The sequence below is a fragment of the Petaurus breviceps genome, unplaced genomic scaffold (assembly GCF_028583685.1).
Source record: "Petaurus breviceps papuanus isolate PSGF00001 unplaced genomic scaffold, PetGlider_PUasm1.0 179, whole genome shotgun sequence".
Taxonomy (NCBI): Eukaryota; Metazoa; Chordata; class Mammalia; order Diprotodontia; family Petauridae; genus Petaurus; species Petaurus breviceps.
This window is the reverse complement of record NW_027185779.1, coordinates 504,827-520,537: the sequence shown is the minus strand read 5'-3', so window position 1 is coordinate 520,537 and position 15,711 is coordinate 504,827. Positions and strand designations below refer to the sequence as shown.

General features: G+C 36.4%; 1 protein-coding gene across 2 annotated transcripts in view; it reads left to right on the top strand.

Moving 5' to 3' along the window:
- Nucleotides 1–15,711, top strand: part of MTDH (metadherin) — an 82,341-nt gene that overhangs the window by 12,830 nt on the left and 53,800 nt on the right. For both annotated transcript variants that reach the window (XM_069086583.1, XM_069086585.1), the window contains exon 2: nt 6,899–7,057. In XM_069086583.1, the coding sequence (XP_068942684.1) occupies nt 6,899–7,057 (159 nt within the window). The remainder of the gene's footprint in view (nt 1–6,898; nt 7,058–15,711) is intronic.

Below are 15,711 nucleotides of genomic sequence, written 5' to 3'. Positions count from 1 at the left end.
GGACTACATGATCTTCAAGGTTACTTCCAGGACTAACTCTTCCTTTTTTAGCCTTAAGTATGAATTTTTTAAAATTTCATTGCTTTTTTATATCACCCTTATTTCTGAATATCCCTTCACTCTTTCCTATCCAGAGAGTGATCCCCCGTGGGGAAAAAATTATTTAAAAGGCAATTAATTCAACAAAACCAATGAACATATCTCCAATGTAGGTGCAAGATGAATATATATATATATATTGTTTTTTTTTTTTTTTTCATGTTCTCAAAGGCTTTGCCATCAGAACACAAGGTCTGGAAAACTCTTTAGAGAGTCTTCAAGGATGAAGCTGGTGATATAGTCTGTATGCCTGTTGTCTGAGATCTATTTTAGCATATAGTTTGGAAAGGTACGTTACAGAGTTGGTCACAGACAGTGATGACTCTTGACCTCAATATCTCACACATTGTAAAGTAATTGAGTGCAGTCTCTGGCAGGTACCACCAATTTGAAAACACTTTTGGTACCAGTTCTCTTGACAAACTTCTAAAAGGAGCAGCCAAATGAAATTTTGAGGTTCCTGTGGCCAAAAGTTATTCCTAAAGTGGTCTGTCTGCTAAGATGTTGAGGGGTTGTCATTTGTATTCAGTGTTTGCTGCAGTAGTCATTCCCTAAAACAAAAGTCAGAGTGAAGTCCAGGAGGAAGGAAATACTGCACTGTCCTTGAGCTCTTCACAGCTCTTGTAGTTCTGCTACTAAACAACAGTTGCTCTCATCTATCAGTCCCCTGTCCCACTTCTCTCCCCCCAATCTCAGCTGAAAAGTCTACCTAGGTACTACTCATCAAAACAAAATGTTACAAAGAAATAGCCAGAAGTTGTAGACTGCAGTCTCTGGTGGAGGGGTGTATTCACTGACGTAATTAGAGATCCCTGAAGTCCTTGAATAATAAGTATTGAATTAAGTAATACATAAATTGACGTTTTTATGTTTAAGACAATCGCCATTGGTTTTGTTCTTAATTATTACCTATAGTATAGATAAATCCTGCATTAAAAAATCAGGTAAGTTCATAATTACCAGTGAGGTGGAGGTATGAGTATGAGATACATAGATATAACCCCGAGTGATAATATAAATAAAATTCATTGCTGTTAGTGACATTTTTTTTGTTTGCATATGCTCTCATTGACTACCAGTTCAATCTTATCAAATTGCATTTATGAATTTTTCAAAAGTCAGGGTATTGGAGAGTTTAGAGGGAATATATGTAGAGAAAATTAACATTCTGGGGTATTAGATGAATCTGGAAGATGTTTTTCTGAAATTCTCAAGCTATTTTAAAATTGAACTTACCTGACAGTCAATTAAAAGACAGCTTTTGAGGGGGAGAGGGAAGGCCAGCTCTGAACTACGTAAGAGAGAGTCTGCAGATTGGATTTTAAGAGCACCAGTTCTCATTTTCCCACCCATCTTTCCTTTTTTTTCCTTTTTGGAGGGGGTAAGGCAGGGCAGTTGGGGTTAAGTGACTTGCCCAAGGTCACATGGCTAGTAATATTACGTGTCTGAGGCCAGATTTGAACTCAGGTCCTCCTGACTCCAGGGCCAGTGCTCTATTCACCCATCCCCCACTACCCCCATCTTTCCTGATAGTTTTTACAACTGCAGGTGAAGTCCTGTCATCTGCAACTATTAAATATCTAGATTTTTACTGTGGGAATTTAAAAAAAATTACGAACTAGAAAACCATCCATAAAAATGACTTTCTATATATACAGAAGACCAGAAAATAAGAATTATATGTAAAAACACAAATCTCATATAATTTGTTCCTTTTAATGACATTAAATTTAATACTCCACTTGCTCTGCTTGTGGAGGGAAGGGAGTATGGTGTAGTGTAGTGTAGTGTAGTGGATAATAGAGCTAACCTTGAAGTCAGGAATACCTGGATTCAAATTTTGCCCCAGGCGGTTTTTTTAGTTCTGTGATATTGAGCAGGTCACTTAATAATGCCTTCCTTTCCTCATCTGTTAAATAAAGAGGTTGAACTTGATAGCCCAGGTCTTGTCTAGCTCTTTGTCCCCCTTCTTGACGTCGCTTTGGTCTCCTTTGTGTACTTTTTAAAACTTATCATTGGAGGCGCTTTCCTTTTTTTTTCCCTTTCATAGCTGTCAGTACCACCCAGTTATCTCCTTCCCCAAATAAAAACCTGCCTTATAACAAAAGTACAGTTAAGCAAAACAGATTTGTGTTCTTATGGTTATGTCTGGGAATGCATGTCCTATTCTGTATTTGCATCTTTCACTTTTCCAACAATGTGGGAAGAATGCTTCTTCATCAGTCTTCTGGAGTCATTATTGTTCTTTCATTTACCATAATTTGTTAAACCCTTTTCCATTTGAGGGGCACTCACTTTGGTTTCAGTTCTTTACTCCAACAAAAAATGCTTTGCTTCAGAAGCAGTTTTATATGTCCTGGTTCTTTCCCTCTCTTTGGTCTTTATCAGAGGTTCTTAACCTGGATTCCATGAGCTTGTTGTTGTTTTTCTTAAGTCCTTTAATAATTATTAAAAAAAATATTTCAGTATCATTGGTTTCCTTTATAACCTTTTGGATTTTATGAATTTGAAAATATTCAGAGAAGGAATCCATAGGTCTCACCAGACTGCAATGATATATATAATAAAGGTTAAGAACTCCTGATCTACATGTCTTGTCATAATTTTTCTGTTTTAGGAAATAGTCCTTTGGTAGTATTAACACTGAGCTATAAATTAATTTTGGTAGTATTATATTTAATATTAACATGGCCCATTTATTTCTGTAAAGACTATAGGAGTATATATTCATGTAGTTCTTTTTGTAGCTTAATAATTGATTTCCCAGATATATTTTGTAGAAACTTTGAATGAAATTTCTTCCTTTTGGGTTCTATTGGTAATGTACAAAAAAGCTTTTGATTTTTGTGGTATTTTGTATCCTGCTATTTTATTGAAATGAATTATTTCTATTTTGAATTGAATATCACATTTTCTAAGTAAACCATCATTTGCAAATTTGCACCATTCTTTTCCAGTGCTTATTGTCTTTTTTCTTACCTTTTTGCTATGTCTTGTACTTCTGTATCATAAAGGCAAGTGTTTACCCCCTTTCTCTCTACAGAATATGTTTGCTCTTGTTTTTCTATAGATACTGTTTTCTATGTTAAGGAAAGATCGATTTATTCTGTGTTTTCTACTTTTTTTAAACATAAAATGGGGTTATATTTTGTGAGGCTTTGTGCATTGTTACAATCATGATTTTTTCCCTTGTTTTTTTGTATGCATGTGATTATTATCTTACTTCATTGTACCAATCCTGTTTTTCTAGTAAAAATACTGTGTAGTGTGTAACTGTTTTGATGTAGCCTCTGTACTTTTAAGAGTTCACAGCCTTGTTGCTAACATTTTATTAAGCATTTTTACATTGATACTCATTATCATACCAACTGCCATTCACAGAAAGAACCAGACTAGCTGAAGCAGCAGAGCAGTCTGGGGAAGAAATTGGAGGTCTCACTGGCCAGGCAAGTCAGGCTACCACAACCAGTAGTTGGCTACTCTTTCCCTACATGTGGACAGTCTGGGACCGTGAGTCCCAGTAGCCTGGAGAATAGCACCGTTCCCCAGACTATCAGATCTGCACAGCCCCCTCAGCTATCATTGAGAGGAAAGGTCATTGTGAAGGAGCCCATCTTCATCACCACCAATAACAATTGCTGACCAACTACTAACGGGCAACATCCCTGAGACCATCAGTCCTGCTTCCAGCCCAGCCTTCGCAGCTACCTCTACCAATTCCCAGCCACAGAGCAGACTGAAGCATTGCGGCACTTTTTGAAGGAGAGAAAGGAGGCATCATGTGCCAGACAAATCAGATCAGCATTTCCCTTCAGACCATGGTGGAGTCAGCCCAGGATTTTGAACTCAAGAGCCTTGGGTATAGCAGTGCTTCTAGCCTATGCCATCAGTCATCACATCATTTGGAAAGCAGCCCCTGTGAGCTGCAGCCTGGCAACTACTTCTGCAGGTGCTAACAGCAGCAACTACTAAAGATCCAAAACAGAAAGTTCTTGCCACAAAGGCCCTTGGTATTATGAAATGGTTCAACATCAGAAACTGAAATGATACTAAATTTCTGCACCTCAGTGACCATGGAACCTTTCCGTCTATTTTGTAGCCAAAACTACATGTGTGTTGTCCACTCCATTAGAATTTTAGCTCCTTGAGAGTAGAACTGTTTGATTTTTGTCTTTGTATTCTAACCAGTTAGCACAATGTCTAACACATAGTACCTAGTAGATACTTTAATGCATTGTTTATGGCTTCTGCTAGCTGGCAGTAGCAGCAGCAGCAGCAAGTAGTGCAGTGGATAGAGTGCTGGACCTGGAGTGAGGAAGACTCATCTTGAATTCAGATCTAGCCTAAGACACTTACTAGCTATGTGGTTATCACTGGGTAAATCACTTAACTTTGTTTGCCTCACTTTCCTAATTTGTAAAATGAGCAGGAATGGAAGCAGCACACCACTTTAGTATCTGTGCCAGTGAAACCTCAAAAAGAGGTCACTAAGCATGGAACACCAGTGAAAGAGCTGTGGTAGTGATGGTGTTGTGGTGGTAGTAAAATAAGTATTTAGTGTCTAGGGTTTTTTTTTGTTTTTGTTTTTGTTTTTGTTTTTTTTTTTAGTTTTATTGATGTGCTTTTTTACATTACAGACGTTTACAGATTAGTCTCAGTCTTCCAAGAGAACACTTGAAACAATGTAAAATAAAACAATCAAGCAAAACTAATAATAGTGAACTCGTCTAATAATACATGCAACATTTCACATCTGTAGCACCTCTCCGGTTTTTTTATTCTTCCTAATCGTTTACCCCTCTGTTTTTAATTGTTTCTGATTAACAGAAATCTATTTTTCTCCTCTATGCCGTGAGAAAAAGTGAAAAAGAAATACAAATTCCTTATAGCAAATATGCAAGCAAAACCAATCCCCTCATTACCTGTTTACAAAATACATGCACGCCATGATCACACACATATATGCATGTGCACACACGAATCTCACTCTGCTTCCTAAATCTGTTGATCCTCTCAAATCTTGGACATTGTATTGAACGTTTTATGTACAACTTTTTTTTTTCAATTTTTCAAATGCTTTATTAACTTCTGATTTTACATCATTCATTTACGCCAGATTTTGAGTTACAAATTTTCTCCCCATTTTTCCCTTACCCACTGCAGTCCCACAGGATATCCCCTTCTCCAGTCTGCTTTCTCCCATATTTTCTCCTGTACCCCTTTCGACTTTTCCAGTAGGGCACCGTGGATCTCTATGCCCCAATGCCTGTATATCTTATTTCCCTGTTACATGTAAAATAGTATTAATAATAGTATATATATATATTTAAACATTTGGTTTTTAAAACTTTGAATTAAAGATTCATTCCCTTCCTCCCTTGTCGCCCACCCTTACTGGGAAGATAAGCAGTTCAGTATAGGTTGTACATGTGTAACTAATGCAAAACAATAACGTAGATATATTGTAAAAGACTGACTATATTTCCCTCCATATTTTCCTGACCATATTTTCCCCTGAAACATGATACTCAGTTTTGCTGGGTAGGTGATTCTTGGTTTTAATCCAAGCTCCTTTGCCCTCCGGAATATCATATTCCAAGCCCTTCTATCCCTCAGTGTAGAAGCTGCCAGATCCTGGGTTATCCTGATTGTGTTTCCACAATATTCAAATTGTTTCTTCCTTGCTGCTTGTAATATTCTCTCCTTAATCTGGGAATTCTGGAACCTGGTTATAATATTCCTAGGAGTTTTCTTTTTGGGATCTTTTTCAGGAGGTGATTGGTGGATTCTTTCAACCTCTATTTTGCCCTCTGGTTCTAAAACATCAGGGCAGTTTTCTTTGAGAACTTCCTGGACGATGATTTCTAGGTTCTTACTTTAATCATGGCTTTCAGGTAGTCCAATAATTTTTAAATTATCTCTCCTGGATCTATTTTCTAGGTCAGTAGTTTTTCCCATGAGATATTTCACATTGCCTTCTATTCTTTCATTTGTTTGGATCTGTTTAACAGCATCTTGATTTCTCATAAAGTCATTAGCTTCCATTTGCTCCAATCTAATTCTGAAGCAATGATTCTCCTCATTGAGCTTTTGAGATTCTTTTTCCATCTGGCAAATTCAGTTTTTTAAGGCATTCTTCTCCTCATTGCCTTTTTGAGCCTCTTTTGCAATTTGAGTTAGTCGGTTTTTTTAAGTGTTATTTCCTTAGCCAGGCTGACTCTCATTTCATAATTTTCTTGCATCATTCTCACTTCTCTTCCCAATTTTTCCTCCATTTCTCTTACCTGCTTCTTAAGGTCCTCTATGGCCTGTAAACCAGCTTGTATTTTCCTTTGAAGCTTTTGGTGCAGGAGTTCTGACTTCACTGTCTTCCTCCTGTGCCATGCTTTGCTCCTTTTTTCCAGGGGTAAAGCCTACGCACTCCCATTTATTGGGTCCCAAAGTCCAGACTGCACTGACCTCTCTGTCCTTTGTATCTATGTGTTGATAATTCTGGAAACTGCCATAGCTGCTGGTGATCTGGAGAACCTCTGGTGGGTGGCTGGTCAGGCCCGCCCTGGGGCTAAAGCCTGGGAGTGGGGCTGGGCTCAGCTTCCAGAGTGTTTAGCTGTGCAGGCCTGCCAGGCTGTCCTCAGCGGGAGTTAGCTTCTCTTGTCATCTGTTGTAAATAAAACTTGGCAGGCATTTGTTCCTATTAACATTTTGTTATAATACGTACTGCTTGCTGTATTTGATGCTTTAATGTAATTTTTCCTGACTGTTTTATAACTTTATAAGTATTTTTTCATCATATTTGCAGCCAAATGGACGAACTGTGCTTGAAGTGCCAGAGGAGGAAGTGATTACAGCTCCTCGAAGAGAAGCAGCAAAGCAGCAGCAGCAGCAGCAGCAGCAGCAGCAGCAGCAGCAGCAACAGCAAGAGCAGCAGCAGCTAGATGCAGAAAAGAAAAATGAAAAGGTTAGTTGGAGTTACAGAATTTTCTCCACTTAATAACTTTCATAAATTAATCTATAGGGTGTGGGAGGGGCATCCTGTTGTCCAGTGCAAAATGTGAGCATTCCAGGCAACAAAGTAACTGCATTTTAAAGTTTATGTAACCTTCCTTCTTAGTTTTGTCATTTTTTAAATTAGGGGTCTGGACTAGATAATCTCTAAGGTCCTTTAGAGCTTTAATTTTATGATATATGACTTGTATCAGGATTCTGTAATTAAGGCATAAGTAATCTACTCAAAGTTTACTTCTAGTAAACAACCTACTTCCCTTGTAATATTCTGAAATTAACTCTCAAAAGATTTGTAGCTGGAACAATTTGGTAAATAGTCAACTTTTGATTATTTATCTCCAGAAATGGGCAGTAATGCATCAAGCAGTTGTCACAGCTTAAATTTCTCATCATTGTTTCTTGGATTTTTCTACGATGTAAGGCAACAGCCAAAGTTCACTCCTGATATATGCTGTCCTGGTAAACCTAATTTTTTATATAGAGGCCACATCCTGCCCACACTGTCGCTTGTATTCTGGGCACACATCTGACATGACTTTTAATTAATTATACTTGCAACTACTTATGATTACATTGATCACCTTGCATCTTGATTTATGCTTTATTAGGGTGTTTTGATTCAGATGGAACAAAACCCCATTTTTTAGCTCAGCATCTTTGCCTCTACTTTTTAACAGTGTGACATTGGTATTATTGCTTTGGATTTAGTAATTGGCAAAAGTCTTGTATAATTACATGTATCTTTAAAATATAGATGATTGTGTTTTTATGCTTGATACTGTACTTATCACCTAATAAAGGAGGACAGGTCTATTAGGGTTAATATTTGAATAGTTTGGGGGGGATTTTTTCATAGAGTTATTAAAGAACTTTAAGGTATCTTAAGAGATCTTATCCAGCCCCTTCATTTTCACTGTAGGAGTCTTAAGAAGCGTACCATACAGTTGTTACTAGAGTCATTTGATACAAACCTTATATCGTACACTTCATAGAAAGAATTATCTAGACATGGGTGGGGGAACAAATTTGTTAAGTTTGTATTCAGCCAAAGGACTGTACTTGAAGACCTACAGGACCACATGGAGCCTCGAGGCCATAGGTTCCCCACCCCTGATCTAGAATCTGTCTGTATATGATAAAAGTGGTAGCTCTTGGGATATTAAATGGGATATATGGAATTGCTGTTTTTATTTTCATCTTTATGTAGATGAAAAAACCCAATGCTTGTCAATACTTAGCTGTCTGGTAGAATGCCAGTAACTCCATTTACTTGACTGATAAGTTTTTCTCATTTCTTAATCTATTAAAAATATTTATTGAGCACCTATTATGTATGAGGGACTTTGCTGGACATGAAAAGGGATTCCGAAGGTATAAGACATGACTCTCCCATATATCAGCTTTTCTACTACTGCAATACTTAAAGTATTTCATTCACTCTAAACAGATTGTTTTCATGCACTCTTCACAAATATTGGTGAATCGACTTGGCACAGTTGTACTGATGAAAAAATTACTTCAGTGCAAGTATAGATACTATGTTTCAGAAACTCGTATCTGGAATCAGGAAGACCTAAGTTCAAATATAGCCTCAGACACTTACTAGCTATGTGACTGTGGGCAAGTCATTTTTTTTAATAAGTTTTTATTTTTATTTTTATATCACCATAGTTGACCTAAGCATCCCACACCCTACCTCTCCCAGAGAGCCATCCCATATGACAAACTCTTTTTTTGAAAGGGAAGAAGAATCAGCACAACTGATCAATATGTTGAAAACATGTGTAACACCTGTGAACCCTCTCACAGAAATGTATTCTGGTATCTCTCTAAGACCAGCCTGATCTTTATAATTTTGTTACACTTAACTTTTTATTTTTGGTGTGTTCTTTCCATTTACATTGTTGTAGTTACTGAGCTTATTGTTTTCTTGGTTCTGTTTACTTCACTAAACATCAGTTCAATACATCTTTCTTGCTTCTGTATTCATCACACAAAACATTTCTTACAGACAGTCCCATTACATTCCTGTACCATGATTTGTTTATCCACTCCTCAGTTGACGTACCTACTTTTTTTCCTGTTCTTACCTATCACAAAAAAGTACCACTTTAAATATTTTGGAGTATGTAGGGACTTTCTTATCATTGGCTTCTGTGGAGTATAAGCCTAGTATTGGAATCTGAAGTTCAAAGGATTTGAATATTTTAGTCACTTTATTTGCATAATTTCAAAATGCTTTCCATAATGGTCGCACCATTTCAGAGCTGCATCTATAATGTAGATGTGCTGAACAGCCCTGCTCGTCCACTTTTAATGTCCACTTGTGATTCAGCTCTGACCTGTGGCTCCAAGAAGCTGTAGCATGCGCAGTGGCCACACCATGGTAAAACCATCTCAACAGATGAACTAAACCAAATTCAGGATAACTGAGACCTCAAACCTGTTAGTGAGTTCGGGGATGTCTGCCCCAAGCATTTGAAGACTTCCCCCAGAAGAATGGGTGGGTGAGAATATTTGTCCTTGTGGCCATGAAAGTGACAGAAACAGATGCTGTGGAGCGTTTAGGGCTTGTTCAGATTTGGAAAATTTCAAGTTTATCTGCTGTATGCCAGGCCATCACCGATCTTCTTGCCTTTTGTGCTGCCACTAAACTTCAACGATATTGGAAGTGATAGTAAGGCACTCACTATTTTGTGAGACTTTGCCTCACTTAAATCCAATTCATGCATGAGTCATCAGCCATCACATTGTGATGTCATTGGTCCTCTTTGAAAATGAAGGACAAACAGCATCATTAATGTTGCTAACATTACACAGCTTCTCTAACATTGATTCCTGGTTTGGGTTTTTTTGTTTTGTTTTGTTATTTTTGCCAGTGTGCAGGTTGTGAGGTGAAACCTCGGTGGTGTTTTGATTTCTAGGCAAGTCATTTAACCTCTTGTCTGCCTCAGTTTCCTCATCTTTAAAATATGGTTAACAGTAGGGTTGCTGTGAGGATAAAATGCTGTTAATATTTATAAAATACTTTACAAACTTTAAAATGCTGATGCTTTTACATGTTATATAATGCTATTATAATTATTCTTGGTCAAAGACATAGAGGCAGGAAATCTCTGTTTGGGGCAGATTTACTCCAAATTTAGCTGGAGTGTAGAAGGTTTGGAAAAGATACAAGATAAAGCTAGAAAAATAGGTTAAAAGTGTAGAAGGCCTTGAATGTCTGTCTAAGCAGGGAAGTGACATGATAAATGCTGCATATGAGGGGGGAAAATCAGTAGTAAAATTTAGGATTATTTGAAGGGAAAGATGTTGGACCTTGGACAAGATGTAAAGCGGTTATTTTGACTTAAACTATTAATTAGTGATTGCTCCTTAGATTCTGCCTTTATAATTTTTTTAAATTCATTTTTAAACTTAAATACAAAATGAAAAAAAGAACATTTCCACATACACAGCAAAACATAAAGAAAGGATTCAATATAAAACCATAAATTTCTACATTAGACTGACCTTTTTTAACTATGTAATAAATACTATAGTTTTCAAAGCTACCCATCTTTTCTGTCCTTCCTTTTCTCCCTCCTAACTAAGGCTACAATTAAGCACAAAGATACATAGATACATAGATATACATATATGTAAAGTCATACTGTACATACTTCTAATTATGAGTTGTTTCTCTAGAAGTGGGATAGCATCTTCCTTCATAAGTCCAAGTCTTTCCATGTTTTTCTAAAGTCACCTGGCTCATCATTTCTTAAAGCTCAATAGTATTCTATCACAATCATATACAACAGCTTGTTTAGCCATTCCTCAATTGAAGGGCCTCTATCATTTAATGTACTAGGTGTAAGATGATATGTCAAAGTTGTATTAATTTGCATTTCTCTCATCAGTAATGACTTACTTAGAAGGCATTTTTTCATATGACTATAGTTTTGATTTCTTCAACAAACTATCTGTTCATATTCTTTGACCATTTATTGATGAAAGACTTAAATTCATATAAATTTGAGGTCTGGTACAGCTGAAACTCCTTCCTTTATATTTTTTCTTTGAAATTCTTGACCCCTTTGTTTTTGTAAATGAATGTTTTTGTTCTGATTCATTAAAATACATTTTTTTTTAGTAATTTAATTGGAATGGCATTGAATAAATAGATTAGCTAGGTAAATTTGTAATTTTATTATTATTGACTTTACCTATCCATGAACAGTGTTTCTCCAGTTGTTTGAGTCTGACTATTATCAGTATAGATAGTGTTCTCTAATTATGTTCATGTTGTTTTTGGATCTCTTTTGGCAAGTGTACTCTCAAGTGTTTTACACATTCTACAATTATTTTAAATAGAATATCTCTTGCTTTCTCTTGCAGGGTTTTGTTGGTGACAGATAAAAATTCTGATGAATTTATTTTTCATTATACTACTTTGCTAAAGTTATTAATTGTTTCAACTAGTTTTTTAGTTGAATCTTTAGGATTTTCCAAATATATATCATCATATCCTTTGCAAAAGGAGATAGTTTATTACCTCATTTCCCATTCTGATTCCGTCGATTTCTTTTTCTTTTCTTAATTACTATTACTAGCATTTCTGAAACAATATTGGTGATGTGCAGTATGGTTTCCCTGTTTATCTCTTTTAATTAAATCTCTTTTAGCTTTAACTTTGAGATTGTGTTTGCTACCTCTCCTTTTTATTAATTTATTTTTCTTTTTAAAAATTTTTTTAAATTTTTAACATTCATTTCCACAAGATTTTGAGTCACAAGTTTTCTCTCCATCTTTCCCCTACCCCAAAATAGCAAACCTACTGAATACCCCTTCCCCCAATCTGCTGTCTCTTCTATCCTCCCCCATTCCCCCTCTAACTTTCTTGTAGGGCAAGATGGATTTCCCCAGTGCCTGTATATCTTATTTCCCAGTTGCATGTAAAAACTATTTTTTTTAAACATTTGTTTTTAAAACTTTGATTTCCAAATTCTTTCCCTTTCCTTCTCACCTACTCCCACTTGGAAATATAAGCAATACAGTATATGTTGTACATGTGTAGTTATGCAAAATATTTCCATAGTAGTTATATTGTGAAAAACTAACTGTATTTCCCTCCATCCTATCTCACCCCCCACTTACTCTACTTTGACCCTGTCACTTTTCAAACATATGTACTTCTAACTACCCTCTCCCCAAATCTGCCCTCCCTTCTGTCATTCCCCTCTTTTATCCCCTTCCCCCCTGCTTTCTTGTAGGGTAAGATACCCAAATGATTGTGTATGTTATTTCTTCCTTAAGCCAAATTCAATGAGAGTAAGGTTGACCCATTCCCTTTCACCTTCCTGCTCTTCCCCTCCATTGTAACAGTTTTCTGTTGCCTCTTTTATATATAAGATAATTTACCCTATTTCTCCTCTCATTATATTCCTGTTTCATCTCTTAATTTTATTTTTTAGATATCATCTCTTCCTATTCAACTGATTCTGTGCCCTCTTGTCTATGTATACATGTACACACATACACCCTCCTATAAATATGTATGCATATATATACACATATTCCCTTCACCTGTCCTCATACTGAGAAAAGTCTCATGAGTTACAAATATCGTTTTCCCATGTAGAATGTAAATAGTTCAACCTTAATAAGTTCCTTATGATTTCTTTTTCTTATTTACCTTCTCATGTTTCTCTTCCTTCTTGTATTTGGAAGTCACATTTTCTGTTCAGCTCTGATTTTTTCATCAAGAATGTTTGAAAGTCCTCTATTTCATTGAATATTTTCCCCTGAAGCAGTATACTCAATTTTTCTGGGTAGGTGATTCTTGGTTTTAAATCCTAGCTCCTTTGACCTCCAGAATATCATATTCCAAGCCCTTTGATCCTTTAAAGTAGAAGCTGCTAGATCTTGTGTTACCCTGATTGTGTTTGCACAGTACTCAAGTTGTTTCTTCCTGACTGCTTGTAATATTTTCTCATTGACCTGGGAACTCTGGAATTTGGCTATGATATTCCTAGGAGTTTTCTTTTTGGGATCTTTTTCAAGAGGCAATTGGTGAATTCTTTCAGTTTCTATTTTGCCCACTGGTTCTAGAATATTGGGGCAATTTTCCTTGAGAATTTCTTGAAGGGTGATTTCTAGGTTCTTTTTTTTGATCGTGGTTTTCAGGTAGTCCAGTAATTTTTAAATGATCCCTCCTGGATCTGTTTTCCAGTGAGATATTTCACATTGCCTTCTATTTTTTTCATTTGTTTAGATCTGTTTTATAGTATCTTGATTTCTCTAAAGTCATTAGCTTTCATTTACTCCAATCTAATTTTGAAGAAATTTTTCTCTTTAGTGAGTTTTTGAAATTTCTTTTCTATCTGGCAAATTTGACTTTTTAAGGAATTCTTCTCATTGGCTTTTTGGGCCTCTTTTACCATTTGAGTTAGTCTATTTTTTAAGGTGTTATTTTCTTCAGTATTTTGGGGGGTATCCTTTAGTCTGTTGACTTGTTTTTCATGGTTTTCTTGCATCATTCTCATTTCTCTTCCCAATTTTTCCTCTACTTTTCTTACTTGATTTTCAAAATCCTTCTTGAGCTCCTGTATGGCCTGTGACCAGTTCATATTTTTCTTGGAAGCTTTTGATGTAGGAGTTTTGACTTTGTTGTCTTTGTTCTGGTTCCATGTTTTGATCCTTTTTGTCCCCCAAAAAAGGATTCTGTGGTCTGATTGTGCTTGCTCATCTTGCCAGCCAATTACTTGACTTTTGAGCTCTTTGCCACAGTAGAACTCTGCATCCAGAGTGGAGAGAGAGCTGTGTTCCAAATCACTGGGGTTTTTGTAGATGTTGTCAGAGCTATGAGGAGGGCGCCTTCAGTGGGAGATTTGTTTCTCTGTGTCACTTTGTGGGTTCTATAGCTCTCAAATTTGTTTGGAGTCATATTTTACAGTTATTGGAGGTGGTTGGAGGGAAGCTCAGCCAAGTTCCTGCTTCTACTCCACCCTCTTGGCTCTACCCCCTTTTTTTTTTTTTTTTTTTACATCAGCTGAAGCATAATAAATTCTACTCCCGCCCTTTATGTTAGCACTGTGTGTATATTTCAGTTTTAATTGTGAGTTCATCCCATTCACAAAGTTTTGACTACTATTGTATTTTCCTTCACCCTATTTTTTTCTTAGTATTTATCCTTCTGGCTCTATTTTTACCCTGTCCCTCCTACTTCTAACCACTATCTTGACTTCTTATTAATCTATCTTCCCCTCTAAGAGTTCCTCCCTTATCCTTTCTCTCCACCATCCTAATTCTTAGTCTACACACTTTTATAAAAGTCCCTCCCTTGTTCTGTCCTTTCACCCTGTATAACTTTCTAGGTGTTTGTATCATTAGTCTTTAATCCAGTTCTAATGAGAGTAAGGTTCTAGCACTACCAGCCCTTCACCCCCACTTGCTTCTCCTACATAAGTTCTTTTCACCCCTCCTTTGTAGGAGACAATTGCTCCTTTTTTGCCTCTTCCTACGCAGTTTCATTTTATTTTATTTTTTTGGAGGGGGGAAGACAGGGCAGTTGGTTAAGTGACTTGCCCAAGGTCACACAGCTAGTATGTGTCAGGTGTCTGAGGCCGGAATTGAACTCAAGTCATCCTGACTCCAGGGCTGTTGCTCTATTCACTGCACCACCTAGCTGCCCCCCAGTTTCATTTTTTAGAATCAACCTGTCTTACTCAGCTCAGCCCAAGCCTTTCTTTCAGTCTACCTAAGTAATGATGACAGTCTTAAGAGTGCTGACAATATTTTTACATGTAAGAAGTAAGCAATTTGACCTTAAGTCTTTTATAATTGGTTTTTAATGTTACCTTATGTTTCTCTTGAATCTTTATGTCGAATTTTCCATTAAGTTCTTTTTGTCGCAAATACCTAAGTCTTTCAGTTCATTGAATGTTCACTTTCTTTTCATTCAGGATTATATTTAACTTTACTGGGCAGGTTATTTTTGCTCATAAATCTAGCTCTTTTGCTCTTCTAAATATTATGTTCCAAAACATATGGTCTTTTAACATCGATGCTGCCAAGTCTTGTGTGATCCTGATTGTAGCTCCAGGTTTTTAATTACTTTTTCCTTTTTGTTCATATTTCCTCCTTAACCTGGGAGCTTTGAAACTTGGCTGTGATGTTCCTGTAGGTTTTCATCCTGAGGTCTCTTTAAAGTGGTGGTGGGTAGGTTTTTCCTATTTCTACTTTACCCTCTTGTTCTAAAATTTCAGGGCAATTTTCCTTAGTAATTCCTTGTAATATATAATATGTAATATATCAAGACTATTTTTTTGGTCATAACTTTCAGATAGACCAGCAATTCTTAAATTGACTCTCCTCAATCTGTTCCCCAGATCAGTTGTTTTTCTAATAAAATGTTTCACATTCGCTTCTACTTTTTCATTCTTTTTGTTTTATTATTTCTTGATGTCTTATAACATCATTAGCTTCCCCTTGCTCAATTGTAATTTTCAAGGAGTTATTTTCTTCCTTTGGGTTTTTGGATCTCTTTTTCTAGTTAACAGACTTCTCATGATTTTCCTGATTTTTCTTGGATTGCTTTTTTAAGTTCTTTCAAGAACTCTTTCGACT